Source organism: Rattus norvegicus, chromosome 6 (genome assembly GCF_021556685.1).
Source record: "Rattus norvegicus strain SHRSP/BbbUtx chromosome 6, alternate assembly SHRSP_T2T, whole genome shotgun sequence".
Taxonomy (NCBI): domain Eukaryota; kingdom Metazoa; phylum Chordata; class Mammalia; order Rodentia; family Muridae; genus Rattus; species Rattus norvegicus.
In genome coordinates, this window is record NC_141539.1 from 109,655,055 (window position 1) to 109,671,366 (window position 16,312).

At 43.7% G+C, this 16,312-nt stretch overlaps 1 protein-coding gene across 3 annotated transcripts in view; it reads right to left on the minus strand.

Annotated features, from left to right (window-relative positions):
- Positions 1–11,149: 11,149 nt before the first annotated feature.
- The window catches only part of Heatr4 (HEAT repeat containing 4), a 37,957-nt gene continuing 32,794 nt past the window's right edge, over positions 11,150–16,312 (minus strand). For all 3 annotated transcript variants that reach the window (XM_087554301.1, NM_001432104.1, XM_087554302.1), the window contains exon 17: positions 11,150–11,503. In XM_087554301.1, coding sequence (XP_087410427.1) covers positions 11,249–11,503 — 255 coding nt within the window. In that variant the 3' untranslated portion in view covers positions 11,150–11,248. The remainder of the gene's footprint in view (positions 11,504–16,312) is intronic.

Genomic DNA, 16,312 nt, shown 5'->3' on the forward strand with positions numbered 1-16,312 from the left:
TCTCTCTCTCTCTCTCTCTCTCTCGTCTTCTACTCCAAAGGAGGAGGATGGAGAAGAAAAAATAAGCCAGAGGGCACAGTACTTCTACAGAATGGGGATGGAGGGAAGGGGTGAGATAAATTGGGATGAAGGATAATGAGACATGAAGAATCCGCTTTCACACTTCTCACATCCAGGACAGCTGAGGCACAGCCTAGTTGCCAGGACACCAGGGAACCCAAAAATGTAATCAGTGGGAGGTGATGACAGCTGAGAGGCTGGCAGATCTGATGCAGGGCCCTATAAAAGCTGTGCCCTGTAGGAGCAGCACAAACTGCCTTAAGATTGGCTTGGCAAGAGAGGAAGTGGGCGTTCAGTGTGAGACCTGGAATCAGGAGGCCTACACTATTTCCAGCTCAGTAGCCAATTTATGGGGTGGACCCTAGGCAAAAGATGTGGCTTAATCGGCTCCCTCGGGGATGGGCGCTGCTCTCAGAATGCTTTGAAATCTCCAGATGAAAGGAAGGGAGGGGAATGCTGTCATTACTTAGAGTTCTGATCATAGAGGAACCAGGGCATTTTTGAGTTCCTGTATTGGAATCGGAGACCAAAGTATTCTCATCTTGGGTAGACTCGGACAGCTTTTTCCTAATGATGTTAATTGACTGCAGGATCAATAGCAAAGTCCTTGGAGAGTACAAGCAGATAGGTTAGAGAGCTGGCTCAGGGGGTGAAGAATAATTTGCAAAGCCTGGAGTTTGGATCTCAGCACAAATGTGATACAAACACATGAACATAGACCACACTTGTACACACACACACACACACACACACACACACACACACAAAGAAAGATTTAAGCTGAACCTTATCAATGGAATATAGCAATTTCCAAACAAATTCAAACGAGTTTTCCAAGCTGACTGATTTTTACAAGGCCAAACTTACCTAGGGGGATGATGTACAGGATATGATACTTCTCCCTCTCTTTCATAGTTTTACCTGTACATAAATGCTGCTTAAAAACTAGGTCTTGGGGGTTGAGCATTTAGCTCAGTGGTAGAGCGCTTGCCTAACAAGTGCAAGGCCCTGGGTTCGGTCCCCAACTCCGAAAAAAAAAAGAAAAAAAAAAAAAAAAAAAACTAGGTCTTGGGCTACATGGGTCTCTAGAAGCTGAGGCAGGAGGATTGCTTGAGTACAGAATTACATGTTAGAAGTTAAACAGAAGGGGTTGGGGATTTAGCTCAGTGGTAAAGCGCTTGCCTAGCAAGCACAAGACCCTGGGTTCGGTCCCCAGCTCCAAAAAAAAAAAGGGAAAAAAAAGAAGTTAAACAGAGCCACATCTAAAGGTTCTGCTCGAACAAAGAACAAAATTCACTTTGATTCACTGGAGGATGCATGAAGATTCCAGAATGTTCGTGTCCAGTACGGCTTTTACTAAATAGCCCAAATAAACAAAAAGAACAACAAGATGATATGTGGAAACCAGATCCTTGTGTTTGACAGATTCATGATTTTGGTATTTTCTTTCTTTTTTCATCCCTTTTTACTTGGTCACAAATACTCCCATTCGATCCTCTCTCTTCTGTCTTCTGTTTCCTGAAGCTTCCAGACCGTTGCTCCAAAGGGACACCTTTGTTACAGAGCTCCCCAGTGAGATGATATTCTCTTCCTGATTGCTCTGAAGCTAACAGGCTGACTAGACTCAAAACAGACCTTTAGTCCAAGCCTGAGACAAGCTCATACTTGTCAGTAAGAAGCAGTGACTTCAGGTCATAATTATCTCAGGGACAGACTGGTACAACTTTTCGGCTCTTGCATAAAGTGGACAAAGGTTATCTAACTGGTGCTGCTGCTTGGAAACCAAAAAGATCCCAAGACCGAGCATGTGATGCAAGTTCTCGGGAGAGTGGAGCTGAGTCTAAGTAAACACCATGGGCAAAACAAATGTGGTGCCTCTCACCTGTAAAGCCATGCGTCCCAGAATTTCACGTTCCAGTACAGGTAGGCTTAGGATATGTATGTATATACATACCTACATACTAAAGACAGACAGACAGATAGGGAGGGAACACTATTTTGAACTGTGTGTAGTAACTGCATAGAAGTCATTATCCAGAAAGGATATATATATAACCAGAATACAGAACATATCTAAGAAAATTTGTGAATTAGAAAACCATGGGGCTGGGGATTTAGCTCAGTGGTAGAGCGCTTACCTAGGAAGCGCAAGGCCCTGGGTTCGGTCCCCAGCTCCGAAAAAAAGAACCAAAAAAAAAAAAAAAGAAAACCATGAATAAAGGGGTTGAGGATTTAGCTCAGTGGTAGAGCACTTGCCTAGCAAGGCAAGGCCCTGGGTTTGGTCCCCAGCTCCGAAAAAAAGAAAAGAAAAAAAAAAAAAAGAAAAGAAAACCATGAATAAGCTAGGTTGTATAGATGGTTAAGGAGATAGTTGGCAACACTGGTCCTGTGTGAGAACCTCAGGCTCCTGTCCTGGATAAACTAGGGTTCAGGAATCTAATTATAACTGGGTTACCTGAATAACCTGTCCTCCAAGACAAAACACAAAAACTATTGGCTGGACCATAGGTCGACCCAACCTGCTAATTGCTATAAGTAACTGCTTGGTTGTTAAATGACAGTTCAGAGACAGATACAGCTGTTGACCTGGGAACGAGCTCTGGAGTAGCCATTGGATTAGGAATCAGTAGACCAAACGAATAGTGTCATAGTCTACTGCTTAGGGCTGTCCTGCAAGCTCTGTGCATCCTTCCCACCTCTGGGATAAGTCAGGAGGCCTGTAGAATGCTAGGACCTTTGGAAGGGGATAGTCAGTGTTGCATGTTCAGAAAAGGCATAGACTTCTCCATACATTCTCATATGGCTCCTTTTGTACAGTTTAAAGGGCATTTTTTTTATCCAGGAAATATTTTTTGATTAAGAATTATAAATTATAGGAAGGGTTGGGGATTTAGCTCAGTGGTAGAGCGCTTGCCTAGCAAGTACAAGGCCCTGGGTTCGGTCCCCAGCTCCAAAAAAAAAAAAAAAAAAGAAAAAAAGAAAAAAAGAAAGAAAAAAGAAGAAGAAAAAAAAAAAGAATTATAGGGCTGGAGAGATGGCTCAGTGGTTAGGAACACTGACTGCTCTTCCACAGGTCCTGAGTTCAATTCCCAGCAACCACATGGTGGCTCACAACCATCTGTAATGGGATCTGATGTCCTCTTCTGTTGTGTCTGAAGTCAGCTACAGTGTACTCACATACATTAAATAAATAAATCTTTAAAAAAAAGAAATATGTGTGTGTGTGTGTGTGTGTGTGTGTGTGTGTGTGTGTGTGTATTCTTCGACGTCAAGGTGGGTAAAATCTCTTGCCTGACCACAAGCCTAACAATCTTGTTTTGAACCCCAGAATCCTTTAGTGGAAGGAGAAAACTTACTTCTGAACAATGTCCTCTTACTTTACACACACACACACACACACACACACACACACACACACACACACACAAACACAAACACATGCACACATACTTATACATGCATACAAATTGATAAAAATAATTTTAAAATAAGTATATTCTCTAGGTCAATGGTTGACTGTGAAGGCTATAATTAAATAAATTAAATAGTGGTAAAACATTAGACTAAGAGATCTCAAGTCTTTTAGCAATTCTAGTAAGCTAAAAAATCTGTTTTTGAACTAGAGGGATGGCTCAGCTGTTAAGAGCACTTGCGGTTCTCGCAGAGGACCTGGGTTTAGTTCCCAGCATCCACATGGCATTTGCAACCATTCATAACTCCTGACCCAGGGAATCTGATTCCTCTTTTGATTTCCAAGGGCTCCAGGAAAGCATGTAGTGTAATACATACATGCAGACAAAATGCTCATGCAAAATAAAATAAGAACAACTTTTTAAAAAATTAAAACTATATTTTACTCTAGTGGCTGGAGTTTGTGAAACAGCTCTCTCAGGAAAACTTAATAAGTAATTTTTCACTTCTTTAGAAACACAGCATTTCCGTTCTTCAGAAGATGAGGCCAACCTGAAGCCAACAACAGCCACACTTGAGCCAGCCTCTTCTCAACGCACATACAGGTGATGGACACAATTGTTGAGGAGATGAGAACTACGTGCATGGTGCTTACCCACTCTCACCTTCCTCGGGATTGAAATAGCATCTACTTGGCTTGCTTGGGATACAGCTAGAACTCACATTTTGAGAGTCACTGGAGCTGTGGCTGGCATACTGTAGGTAACTGGCAAGTGACTGGCGTGATGCGATTTAGTTGAACAGACAATCAGAAGCTACCAGGAACCGACTTATATGGACAAACTGACATCTAGTGGTGTGTTTTTTATAACATGGGCCAAAAGTATAGTTAATTGCTGACTTGAAACTTAGTTTGGGGGAATAAGTAGACAGCAACAGAACGCCTGCTTTTCCATAAGGAACAAGATTTAACTCTATTCAGGGATCTTCAAACATGGCTGTGTATGTGAATGATTTGTGAAGAGGACATTGTGGGACACAACTTCAATCTCAGCACTCCAGGGGCAGCACAGGTAGACCTCTGTCAGTCCCAGGCCAGCCCGTTCTACAGAGCAAGCTTCAGGCTAGCTGAGGCTACATAGTGAGCATAGTGAGACCCTTCTAATTAGAGAGAAATATGCTACTGGTAGATTCCGATTTAACTTGCCAGAGGTATAGCTCAGCCTCTCTCTGTCTCTGCTTCTCTCTCTCTCTCTCTCTCTCTCTCTCTCTCTCTCTCTCTCTCTCTCTCTCTCGGTTTTAATTTTCTTCTACCAGTGACATTTTTAAAAGTAATTTTAATATGTAACCAGAAGCTGGCCATGGCGGTGATACCTGTGTTTCCAATGCTTGGGGAAAAAACATCAAGTTCAAGGTCAGTCTAAACTACAGGAGACCCTATCTCTACACACACACACACACACACACACACACACGCACACACGCATGCACACATGCATATGCGCACACATGCATACATCACAAACACATCAAACACACACACAAACCATACACACACATTCACAGACACATCAAACACATACTCAAACATACATGGAGTCAGGTTGAGAAGCACTGCAGTGGCCCATGAGGTAACTACTTATTATTAATTATATAATCAAAGAAAGTAAAACCCAGAGGGTAAGCTAATTGCTGCAAAGTCACAGAGTTGGTGCTGAGACTTTGAGCTTTAGTCTCGTATATCCCCTGATCTGATGCTGACTTTGCAGAGGTTTTTAGAAGTCTGGTATTCTCCGAACAGCTTCCGCATATAGGAGTCTAAGGGACAGTGAGGATTTGCCCATACTACGAACTGAAGTTCTGCAAACAGGTTGGGGTTGGTGGGGTTGTACAGTCTCAGGAAGGCACCAACTATCTGATCCTCTCTCTAAACTCATGCGTTTAAGCTTCATGAGTTTTAAACTCTACTGCTCAACTGGTGGATAAATTAGCAGTGTGAGGTTAATTGTGAATCAAATTAATACAAGATAAACATTAAACTTTTGTAGATGTGTTTGAGAGAGGAGAGAGGGGGAGAGGGAAGGGAGAGGGAGGGGAAGAGGGAGAGAGAGAGGGAGAGAGAGAGAGAGAGATCAGGAATATATTAGAAACAACACAGATTAAAAATCTGTTAACCATCCACTACTGAGGCCCATGAAAGAGTAGACTATGCTACCACTGAGCTTTCTGATCCCACTTATCTGCCTTATCTGCTAGGCATTGGTTGTTGGGGGAGGGGGACAAAAGGGTCCAAGTCCTGAGGTATGAGAACTTTGACTGCCTTGGCCTCCCACAGAGATCCTCAGAGGATGGATGATTTTGAAAGGACACAGGAGCATGGATCTGTTCCTAGCCCATTCAGTACAAATGAAAGCTCATTGCAGACACGGGAAATGAACAAGGCCTTCCTGGGTCAGGAAGGGAGGCTGCATCTCTTAATCACACGTAGGGACCAGGCCAAAGCCTGCCAACGTCACACTCAAGTAATTGCTAGGACAATTTCCCTGAATTTTATGGTGAATGTCCCTTGGCAGCATGTAAGAACAGGTTGAGGAAACCAAGGTTCAGCCAAGTGAATAGTAGTCTAGAAACTCATCCTGTGAAAAGGCTATGGTAGGGGCCATAAACTCAGCCAGAGCACTGAACTTGGCCCACAGATATTTTTGGCTTAGTGCTATCTGGCAGTGTTTTCAATATTTTTCAATTAATTGTCAACATTCAGCTCTAGGAAAATTTTATGCAAAAACTCTGATTTTTTATCATGAAATATAGTGGGGTGTGTGTGTGTGTGTGTGTGTGTGTGTGTGTGTGTGTGTGTGTATCTAAGCATTGAATCTAGTGCTTCATACATGCTAGGCAAGACCTCTGCTACTGACCTATGCCCACCACCCCTTAATATAGACTTTTTGTTTATGGCTTAGAACTCACTATGTTCTATTGGATGAGGTTGGGCTCAGGTAGCTGAGGAGGACCTTAAACTTCTGATCTCGTTTACTCAGTGCTGGAGATCAAACCCAGGGCTTCACGTGCACTAGTCAACCCCTCTGCTGACCGAGCTTCATCCTCAGCCTCTCTTCTGCTTTCTCACATATCCCATGGTGTCTTAGTTAAGGTTTTATTGCTAGGAAGACACACCATGACCACGATTCTTTTTTTTTTTTTTTAAAGATTTTATTCATTTATTATATGTAAGTACACTGTAGCTGTCTTCAGACACACCAGAGGAGGGCATCAGATCTCATTACAGATGGTTGTGAGCCACCATGTGGTTGCTGGGACTTGAACTCAGGACCTCTGGAAGAGCAGTCGGTGCTCTTAACCACTGAGCCATTTCTCCAGCCCATGACCACGATTCTTACAAAGGACATTTAACTGGGGCTGGCTTACAGTTTCAGAGGTTCAGTCCGTTACCATCTTGGCGGGGAGCAGCATGCAGTCAGACATGGTGCTGGAGAAAAAAGCTGAGAGCTCTACATCTTGATCTGAAGCAGCAGAAGGGGACTGTGCCACACTGGGCGGAGCTTGAGCGTGGGAGACCTCAAAGCCTCTCCCTACAGTGTCACACTTCCTGCCACAAGGCCACGCCTGCTCCAACAACATGGTGACTACTCGTGCATGTATGTAGTAAATGTTTACTGATCGTGTAGCTCAGTAAGAAGCAATGGAGGAGCCTGGTGGCGGAAGTGCAGGCCTTTAATTCTAGCGCTTGGAAGGCAGAGGCAGATAAGTGTCTCTGTGTTCAGTGTCAGGCTGCTTCACAGAGCAAGTTCCAGGACAGCCAGTGCTACACAGAGAAGTCCTGTCTCGAACCCACCTCTGGCCCTCCCTACAACAATAAAGGTGGGGGCTGTGAGATGGCTCAGTTGGTAAAGGTGCTTGCTGCCAAGCCTGATCACCTAAATTTGATCCCTGGAACTCATGGTTGGGAGGAGAGAACTGACTCCCAAAAGGTGTCCTCTGACCATCGCAGTTGTGTCATTACACTTGTGTGTGCACTCACACACGCATGCATGCATGCACGCACGCATGCACAAAAATTAAATAATAATAAGAAATAGTGGGTGAGGGTTGGGGATTTAGCTCAGTGGTAGAGCGCTTGCCTAGCAAGCGGAAGGCCCTGGGTTCGGTCCCCAGCTCCGAAAAAAAAGAAAAAAGAAAAAAAAAAAAAAAGAAATAGTGGGTAAGACTGGGAGGATGAAATGGTACAACAGTAGACTGTGGGAAGGAGAAAGCGCATGGTAGCACGTGTGCTTCCTTGGCCCCTAGCCCTTTTCCATTGATCTGCTCTCTTGAAGTGATTCTCTGAGAAACGCTAACTTAGATGGAGTGTATAAATTAAGAGAAATGCAAATCTCGGTTGAAAATGGACATTTTTTTCCGAGACCCGGATTAAGAAAAAGAACAGCTGTTTTTTGTTTTTGTTTGTTTCTTCCTTTGCTGTTTGTGGCTGTTGCTGTTTGCTTGCTGGGCCAAACTGGAGCTTCTTTTTATGTCAGGACAGCAATAAGCCACTCACCTAGTCAAACAGCGAATTAATGAAATGGAAGAAAGGAGAGACCCACCGAATTGAAAGGAAACAGCGGAAGAGTTCTATAAGAAAAGAAAATCAGCCAGCAAGACCGCTGTGAATGGCTGTGGCATTCCGTTCTATTTTCTTTACAACGTTTTGTTATGAAGAGATAAGCAAAACCACAGGGTTAGTTAGGCAAAGGGACAGTAGCTCCTCTTTTGTAAGATACAAGCAAACAACTCTGGAAGCCAGAGGGGAGAAAGAAGCTGCCTTTGTCTTCGCCAGGCACATTCCTCCCCTATCCTTTTCTGACATCTTTCAACCCTTACCTGGAACATTCTCTCCCCTCCTTTTACTTTCGCTCTTGGGTCTGATCAAAGCCTCCAGACTCTCAAGATCTCTGATCCCCCCCTCCCCTCCTCCCCAGATCTCCTTAGCGCATCTGCTGCGTGCTACACAAGTCCCACTAGATTGAGCATATTGTCCTGAAAGACTCTTGTATGTGTGCTTTATAAAACCCCTTGTAAACTCCTCGAGAACAAGAGCCATTTCTCCTGCTCCCTGCCTCATCTCCCATAGTGCTGATGGCCTAAGAGACCCTCTGTATGGCCTTGCTGCCTCACTGACTGGAGAGTTCAGTTCCGATCTCAAGCTCTTGCCAGCAACGCAAAGGCTACACAATAAAGTCCTTTCACTATTAAATGACAGATTCAAAGATAGAGGGGCTGAGAAAGTACACACACAGAATCCTTCATTGTCTCAAGTCTTTCCTGGGAGTCAGCGTCTGGAATTCTCAGGTTAGATATGGAAATAACTTTGATATACTGTATGTGATGGCTAATCTGGGGGGTTAGCATTCCATTTAGATGGACTGCAGAAAATAGTAGATAAAAACACGGAACTGGGGCGTTAGTCAGCTTTTCATTAGCATGCTCAGTGTCTGGAGTTTAACCTCAGCACTAGAAAAATAACAATACGTGTTTGAGTTACATCAAAGGATCAAAGAAAGGAAGTATTTTCCTGTATGCAACTAAGTGGTGTTTCCCAAATCTCTCCCACTGTCATGGTTCATAGTCAAGAGTTCACAGGGGAAAATATTGTTTTTGTATTTTAATGGTAACAGTGCTATCAGAAGAGAAAATGTGTTGGGGAAGCAGGTTGTGTCACACCACCCACCCTCCCTTCCTCCCTCCCTCCCTCCCTCCCTTCCTTCCTTCCTTCCTTCCTTCCTTCCTTCCTTCCTTCCCCACTCCCTTCACCCCTCTCCTTCTCACCTTTCTTTCTGAGCCAGGGCCCTAGCAGGCCTTGAACTTACAGAGATCCGCCACCATGCCTAGCCATATTGTACCATTTCCATTGCTAAATGTTTCAGTGCTTTTTAGGGTATGTATAGCAATCAGTATTTAGGAAAAAGAGTTATATTCACACCTCTTTTGAATTCTGAGTCTCTCCTTTTCCAGGGCTACTTTGGGTATCAAGTGCACTTAGAGAACACTATTTTCTGATTGATACAGATTTCAGCTGACCCTCCAGGCTTAACTCCTTTTTTTTTTTTTTTTTTTAATTTATTGTGTTCTGCCTGCATGTTGCCTGCACTGTAGAAGAGGCCACCAGATCTCATTATAGATGAATATGAGCTATCACGTGGTTGCTGGGAACTGAACTCAGTAGGTCTGGGAGAGCAGCCAGTGCTCCTAACCTCTGAGCCATTTCTCCAACCCCCATCCCTAAATCGTTGAAGCACTATGTGTACTGAAAACGTGATAATTGCTAAACGGCCTTGGTAAGTTCCAGAGTCGTGTCCTAGGGATCCAAACGTGTTCACAGCCAGCAGTGTGAATGGGTTGTGTTGGCTCGTTATTTTTATTTTTATTTTTTGTAATGTTCCTGTGATATTATCCTTGTATTGCCCCATGGGCTGCATAAAACGAAATTGGACATGAAGACATATACATTCACACATACATACGTACTACATACTACACACACACACACACACACACACACACACACACACACACACACACACACTGAGTTTAAGGCCAGCTAGGACTGCGTTTTGAGGCCCTGGCTCGGAAGGAAAGGTGGGGAGGAGAGGAATGAAGGGAGTGCGGAAGGAAGGCAGGAAGAGATGTTTCTTTCCTAAATAAACAAGATTCTACTTTGTGTCTCAGAGATCAATTTGTACATCTTGTGAAAAATTCTGAGTCTTGTACTTCTGGTAAAATTTATAGGTCTGACATGTATTTAGGACATAACCTTTTAGGGATCTGGAGAAATACACGCAGTCACTTAGTGTTCTTTAGTCCTGTGTAAACTGCACAAGAAATCAAGTAGAAAGCCAGGCCTAATGGCACAGATCCATAATCCCAGCTATTAGGGAAGCCAAAAGAAAAATGTGCCTGGATTACAGAGCAAGGTTACAGCCCAGAAACCGAGAAAACGTGGTCTCAAAACTTCAAAAAAGTTAAAAAGGATCAGGTATGGGGGTGCACAACTTTCCTAGTGTTTGGGAGTTAGAGACAGGCAGATCTCTATGAGATTGAGGCCAGCCAAGTCTACAGAGAGAATTCAAGACCAGCCATGGCTTCATAGTAAGACCCCATCTTAGATAGACAGACAGACAGGTAGACAGACAGTCTAGGCTCGAGGTTAGTATTAGAGAACTGTCCTCTAATGTGTGAGGCCCTTTATTGAATATCTAGTAACTTCCCCTCCCTCCACAAGAAAGGGGAACTAGAGTAATCAGGCATGGTGGCACACGTCTGTAGTGCCATACTCTAGAGGCTGAGGCAGGAGGATTGCAATTTTGTATTCAGCCGGGACTATATAGTAAATTCTAGACCAGCTTAGGCTACATGAGACCTGGTTTTAAAATAATAAGGTGGGCATGGTGGCACACCCTTCTATCCCAGCGGAGGCAGGTGGGTCTCTGAGTTTGAGGCCAGCCTGGTCTACATAGAGAAGCCCCATTAAAAAAAATAAATAAAGGGGTTGGGGATTTAGCTCAGTGGTAGAGCGCTTGCCTAGGAAGCGCAAGGCCCAGGGTTCGGTCCCCAGCTCCGAAAAAAAAGAAAAGAAAAAAAAATAGCAAAGTTGATTGATTGATTGACTGATAAGTAAGTAAAGTTGATTGATAAGTAAGTACTTTATCTTTGTAAACATACTGAGAACATCGTTGAGTATCAGTGGAAATGACAGAACATGCCTTGTCCACTTCTGCCAGTGTCAAAGATCAGAAGAGTCATTCAGCCTAGACAGGAGCTGGCTTCCCCGAAAGGAAAGAAGACTTGGTGTTGGAAGACAATCTTCTTTGAGGAATGAGTCCGACTGCAAAACCGGGTCATATCCGAAGGGTCCTCTTTCAATCCTTTTTTCCCGGGCAGTCCGTAGGTCCCTGAAATACGGTGAGCGGTTTCTGTGTGTGGGGAGCCCGACGACGGGACTCTGGAGCCAGGGGTTTGGCACCCTGGGCATCACATTCTGCAGAGAAATATTAACACAGGGTCTCACGTGAGAAAGCAGACTACACAGGAGACGCTTTAACCAGGTTGTTGGAGTAACTAGAAGCTCTTAAACTCGATGAGCACATTAAAAACTTGTGTCCCACAACTCTGGCCAGTCTGATGTGGAGAAGAGCCCCGAACTGCTCACTTCACTTTGGCCATTTGCATGGTGATTTGATGGGCTAGCTTTATTTTATTGATTGATTGATTGATTGATTGATTGATTCCCCAAGACCCACATAGGAGTGGAGAGAATTGAGTCCTGCTAGCTGCTCTCTGACTTCTGCATGCCTGTTCATCCTCGATGCTCTTATTTCAATATGACATAACCTAGTCATCTGCAAGGAGGGAACCTCAATGGAGAAAATGCCTCCACAAAACGGGGCTGTCAGCTGAGGAGTGCTGGTGCCTTTAGTTCCAGCACTCAGGAGGCAGAGGCAGGCAGATCTCTGGGTTGGCAGATCAGCCAGCCTGATCTACAGAGAAAGTTTCAGGATAGCCAGGGCTACACAGAGAAATCCGGTCTCAAAAAAAATTTTTTTTTGGTTGTCTCTTAATGGGCAGTTTTGAAACCATAAACAACGAGCATTCGTATAACATATTTGCATGTGCAATGATTTTTTTGTAAGACAGTATTTCTTTTGAGACAGGTGGGTCTGTGGATTCATGTGATCCTCCAAGTTTCAGCCTCCTGAGTAGTTGGAACTACAGATGCACATCATGGAAGTGAATTTTTATATTTTTGTTCTTTAATTTAAGATATAGTTTATTATTTGTGTTTGAAAGACCATGAGTGTGCATGCAGACATGTGTGCAGGTGTCTATGCAGGCCAGGAGAGGGCGTAAGAGAGCCTGGAGCTGGAGTTACAGGCTGGTGTGAACCACTTACGTAGGTGCTGGGAACCAAACTCTGGTGGTCCCTTGAAAGAGCAGCATTCATTATTAACCTCTGAGCCATCTCTCTAGCCCTGGGTGAATGCTTTAAAAAGCTAAGTTACTGTAAGTAGAAGTCATTGAAGAAGCATAACAGTGACTATTAATAACAGCGTCTCATCCTCCAAAGTTTACACTGAGATTTACCAATAATAATCACTGTTAGATTACCATAGCATAATGGCTCTCCCATTCGTCCATATTATATATAGATGTATGTAGGAACACAGAAATACAGACATATATACTGGCACATGTAACCTCTAGACAAATCCTGATGTAGTTCTTTGCCAGGTTTCCCTTGCCCTAATTTCATTCATAAAAATACCACAGAGCTGAGTGTGGTGGCTCTGGCCTGTACTCTCAGCGCCGAGAAAGCAGAGGCAAAAGGATCTCTACTACTTTGAGGTCAGCCTGGCTACACAGCGAATTCTAAGTCAACTCAGGCTACAGAGTAAGAGTCTACTTCACGACTCCACCCCACTCAGTATATTAAGGGCATTATTTAGAACCACTCAGTGATACACACGTATGGAAACAGTTATTAATAGCCACTTGTGTAGTGAGAATGAAGCAGGGCCACGGGAGAAGAGATGAAATTAGAGATAAGTCATATCCTAAAGGGCGACTCCCAGCTTCAGGGGAAATGAGAAGACAGAGATAGCAGCAAGACTCTTTATTTAAGGAAATCACAACATGTTCAAAAAAAGAAAAGGATGAGGTCACAGGAAAAACTGGGAGGAGGAGATATTTGCACAGCATGTGGAAATGACAAACAGTCTTCTCGTAGCTAAACACTGGTTCCTTCGTTTCGCAGACAGAGAAGCCCAGCATATCCCCCAGTTCACTACATGACATGTTCCTTGTCACCTAGAAACCGCTTTTTTTAAAAAAAGATAATTTAATTCAAATTATTAAAATGCCAAATATGACCTGCCCTTTGTCTGCATCTATCCGGGACATCTACCAGGATGTACACACAGGACACACAGCCTTTATGTCAACCAGGAAGGAAGCTCTCAGGGCTGGGGAGTGGCTCAGTTGGTGAAGCACTTGCTGGGCAAGCATGGGGACCTGAGTTTGGATCCCTATCACCCATGTTCAAAGCCAGGCCTGTACTCCCAGCACTGGGGAGACAAAGCCAGGAGGATTCCTAAGCTTACTAGTGAGCCAGTCTACCCAAGCCCTGAACTCCAGGTTCAGTAAGAGTTCTTGTCTCCAAGGAGCAAAGGAGGACTCCTGCCATTGACATCTGGCATCCACATACATGTGTGAGTGCAGATGCACGCACGCAGGCACGCGTGCAGTCACACACACACACACACACACACACACACACACACACACACACTTTAGAAGGGAAGAATGGGCCTGGAGGAGTCTTGGTCATTAAAAACACTAATTTCTCTTTCAGAGGACCCAGGTTCAATTCCCAGCACCGTAAGGCCCATAGACATACATACAAGCAGAACACCCATACACTTACAATGAGTCTCAAAAACACCTTTAAATTAAATTTAAAGAACAACAACAGTGGTTCTTAAAAAGGAAAGGCTATTCCTCCTGAGAGCCCCCCCCCTCTGCCAGGCCCCTGTAGCCTCCTTATAGGGCACAGAACTTGGAGAGACACTGGCTGCTTTAAGACCCTGCTCCTCTGTGCTGGGCAGACCCTTCACATCTCTCATGATGGCTTTATCTGATATGGTCCTCTATCAGACTTGTTACAGTAATTTTCTCCTTGCTATGATGAAAAATACCTGAAGAAAGGTATTTTCAACTTAAGAGAGGAAGGATTTTGTGTGCACTTCCATTCCCTCATGGTAGGGAAGAAAGGGTTGCAGGGGAGGAAGTAGTCAGTCACACTTCATCCTCACTCAGAGCAGAAAATAAAGACTGCTGTGCAGGCCACTTGTTTTTTCCCCTCTTACCCACTCCAGGACACCAGCCCATGGGCTGAATGGTACTGTTCACTTTTAGAGTGGGTCTTCCTACTTTAACCTAATGTAAACAATCTTTCACAGAGTGTACTCAGAAGCTTGCCTCCATAGTGATTCTAGATCCTGTCTGTAGGTGTAATATTATTGAGTATTAAAGAGTATTCATGTGGGGATGGAGAGATGGCTCAGTGGTTAAAAGCACTGACTGCAGCTCTTCCAGAGGTCCTGAGTTCAAATCCCAGCAACCACATGGTGGCTCACAACCATCTGTAATGAGATCTGATGCCCTCTTCTGGTATCTGAAGACAGCTACAGTGTACTCACCTAAAATAACAACTACAGTGTATTATATATAATAAGTCTTAAAAAAAAGATTATTCGGGGTTGGGGATTTAGCTCAGTGGTAGAGCGCTTGCCTAGAAAGTGCAAGGCTCTGGGTTCCATCCCCAGCTCCGGAAAAAAAGAAAAAAGAAAAAAAAAGATTATTCATGAATAGTATTCAAATGCAGATTTCTGTGCTCCCACATCTTTTTGCAATCCTTATTCTAAGAATCTCTGTCTTGTGTAAAAATTGCTCCACAAGCTCCCTGATTGCTCAGTAAAATGAGCCAATGACTGAGCAGGGACGAGAATAGGGCTGGACTTCTCAGACAGAGGAAGTGTGAAAGAGGAAGTAGGGATTGGACAGAAGGAAAGAGTCTGAGCCACCATGAGAAAGCGAAAAAACAGAAAAACAACCAAAAACAAACAAACAAACAAACAAAAACATGGAACCCAGAGAACCAGATCCCAGGAGTCCAGAGAACCAGATCAGTACTAAAATGCAATTATCATGGAGATTACTGGCTGGGAGGTGCCAGATTAGCATAGATTAAAATAGAATAATACTGCTCAATTGTGCTCTTAATGCATTTTAAGTAAATATACTAATTCAGTCTAATTATTTCAGAGTTAACTGGGTTATGAGGAAAACTGCAACACACTATTTTATTATTGTCAGGGTGAAAATCTGTGTTAGCCATGACCAGTACCAATCAACTTATTTTATTTATTTATTTTTTTTTTGGTTCTTTTTTTCAGAGCTGGGGACCGAACCCAGGGCCTTGCGCTTCCTAGGTAAGCGCTCTGCCACTGAGCTAAATCCCCAGCCCCACCAATCAACTTATTGAGAAACTATACTCCCTGAGAAATTATTGCCATCCTGACCAATCAAGAACTTTGTTCTGCCAGGCATGGTGGTACACATGTATGTAACACACACACAAGAACACTTGCAGAAGCAGTGTCTACAGGGGGCTGGAGATGATGGTTCAGTGGTTAAAGGGGGTTTACATCTCTATCTGAGAACCAGAGATAGAATTCTACAAACTACTATAACCTGTAACTCCATCCAGCTCTAAGGTATCTGATATTCCTTTCTGACCTCTTTGGGACACACACACACACACACACACACACACACACACACACACACACACACACAAAAAAAAAAACCTTTTAAAAAGCCAGACACACACACACACACACACACACAACCTTTTAAAAAGCCAGACACACACACACACACACACACACACACACACACAACCTTTTAAAAAGCCAGAAGCTTGAAGATGAGAAGGAGGAGGAGGAGAAACAGAAACAACAGCCTATTGGACATGCTTGCAATGTCAGATTGAGAGTGGGAGTTTGAGGCTAACAATGACTATGCAGCGATACTCTGACAAACAAGGCAGAGAAGTCCATAACTTCCTTTTCAGAGAAAGAATATTGATTACAAGGGTCTCACTCTGTAACCTCAGACTTCCCAGTGCATGAACCACCATACCCAGCAAGGCTTTGTAATTGAGGAGAAAGAGAGGGAAATGAAATGAAGAGAGGCTTCACAATGAAGTTTTCTGCAGTGAGGAGAGCCA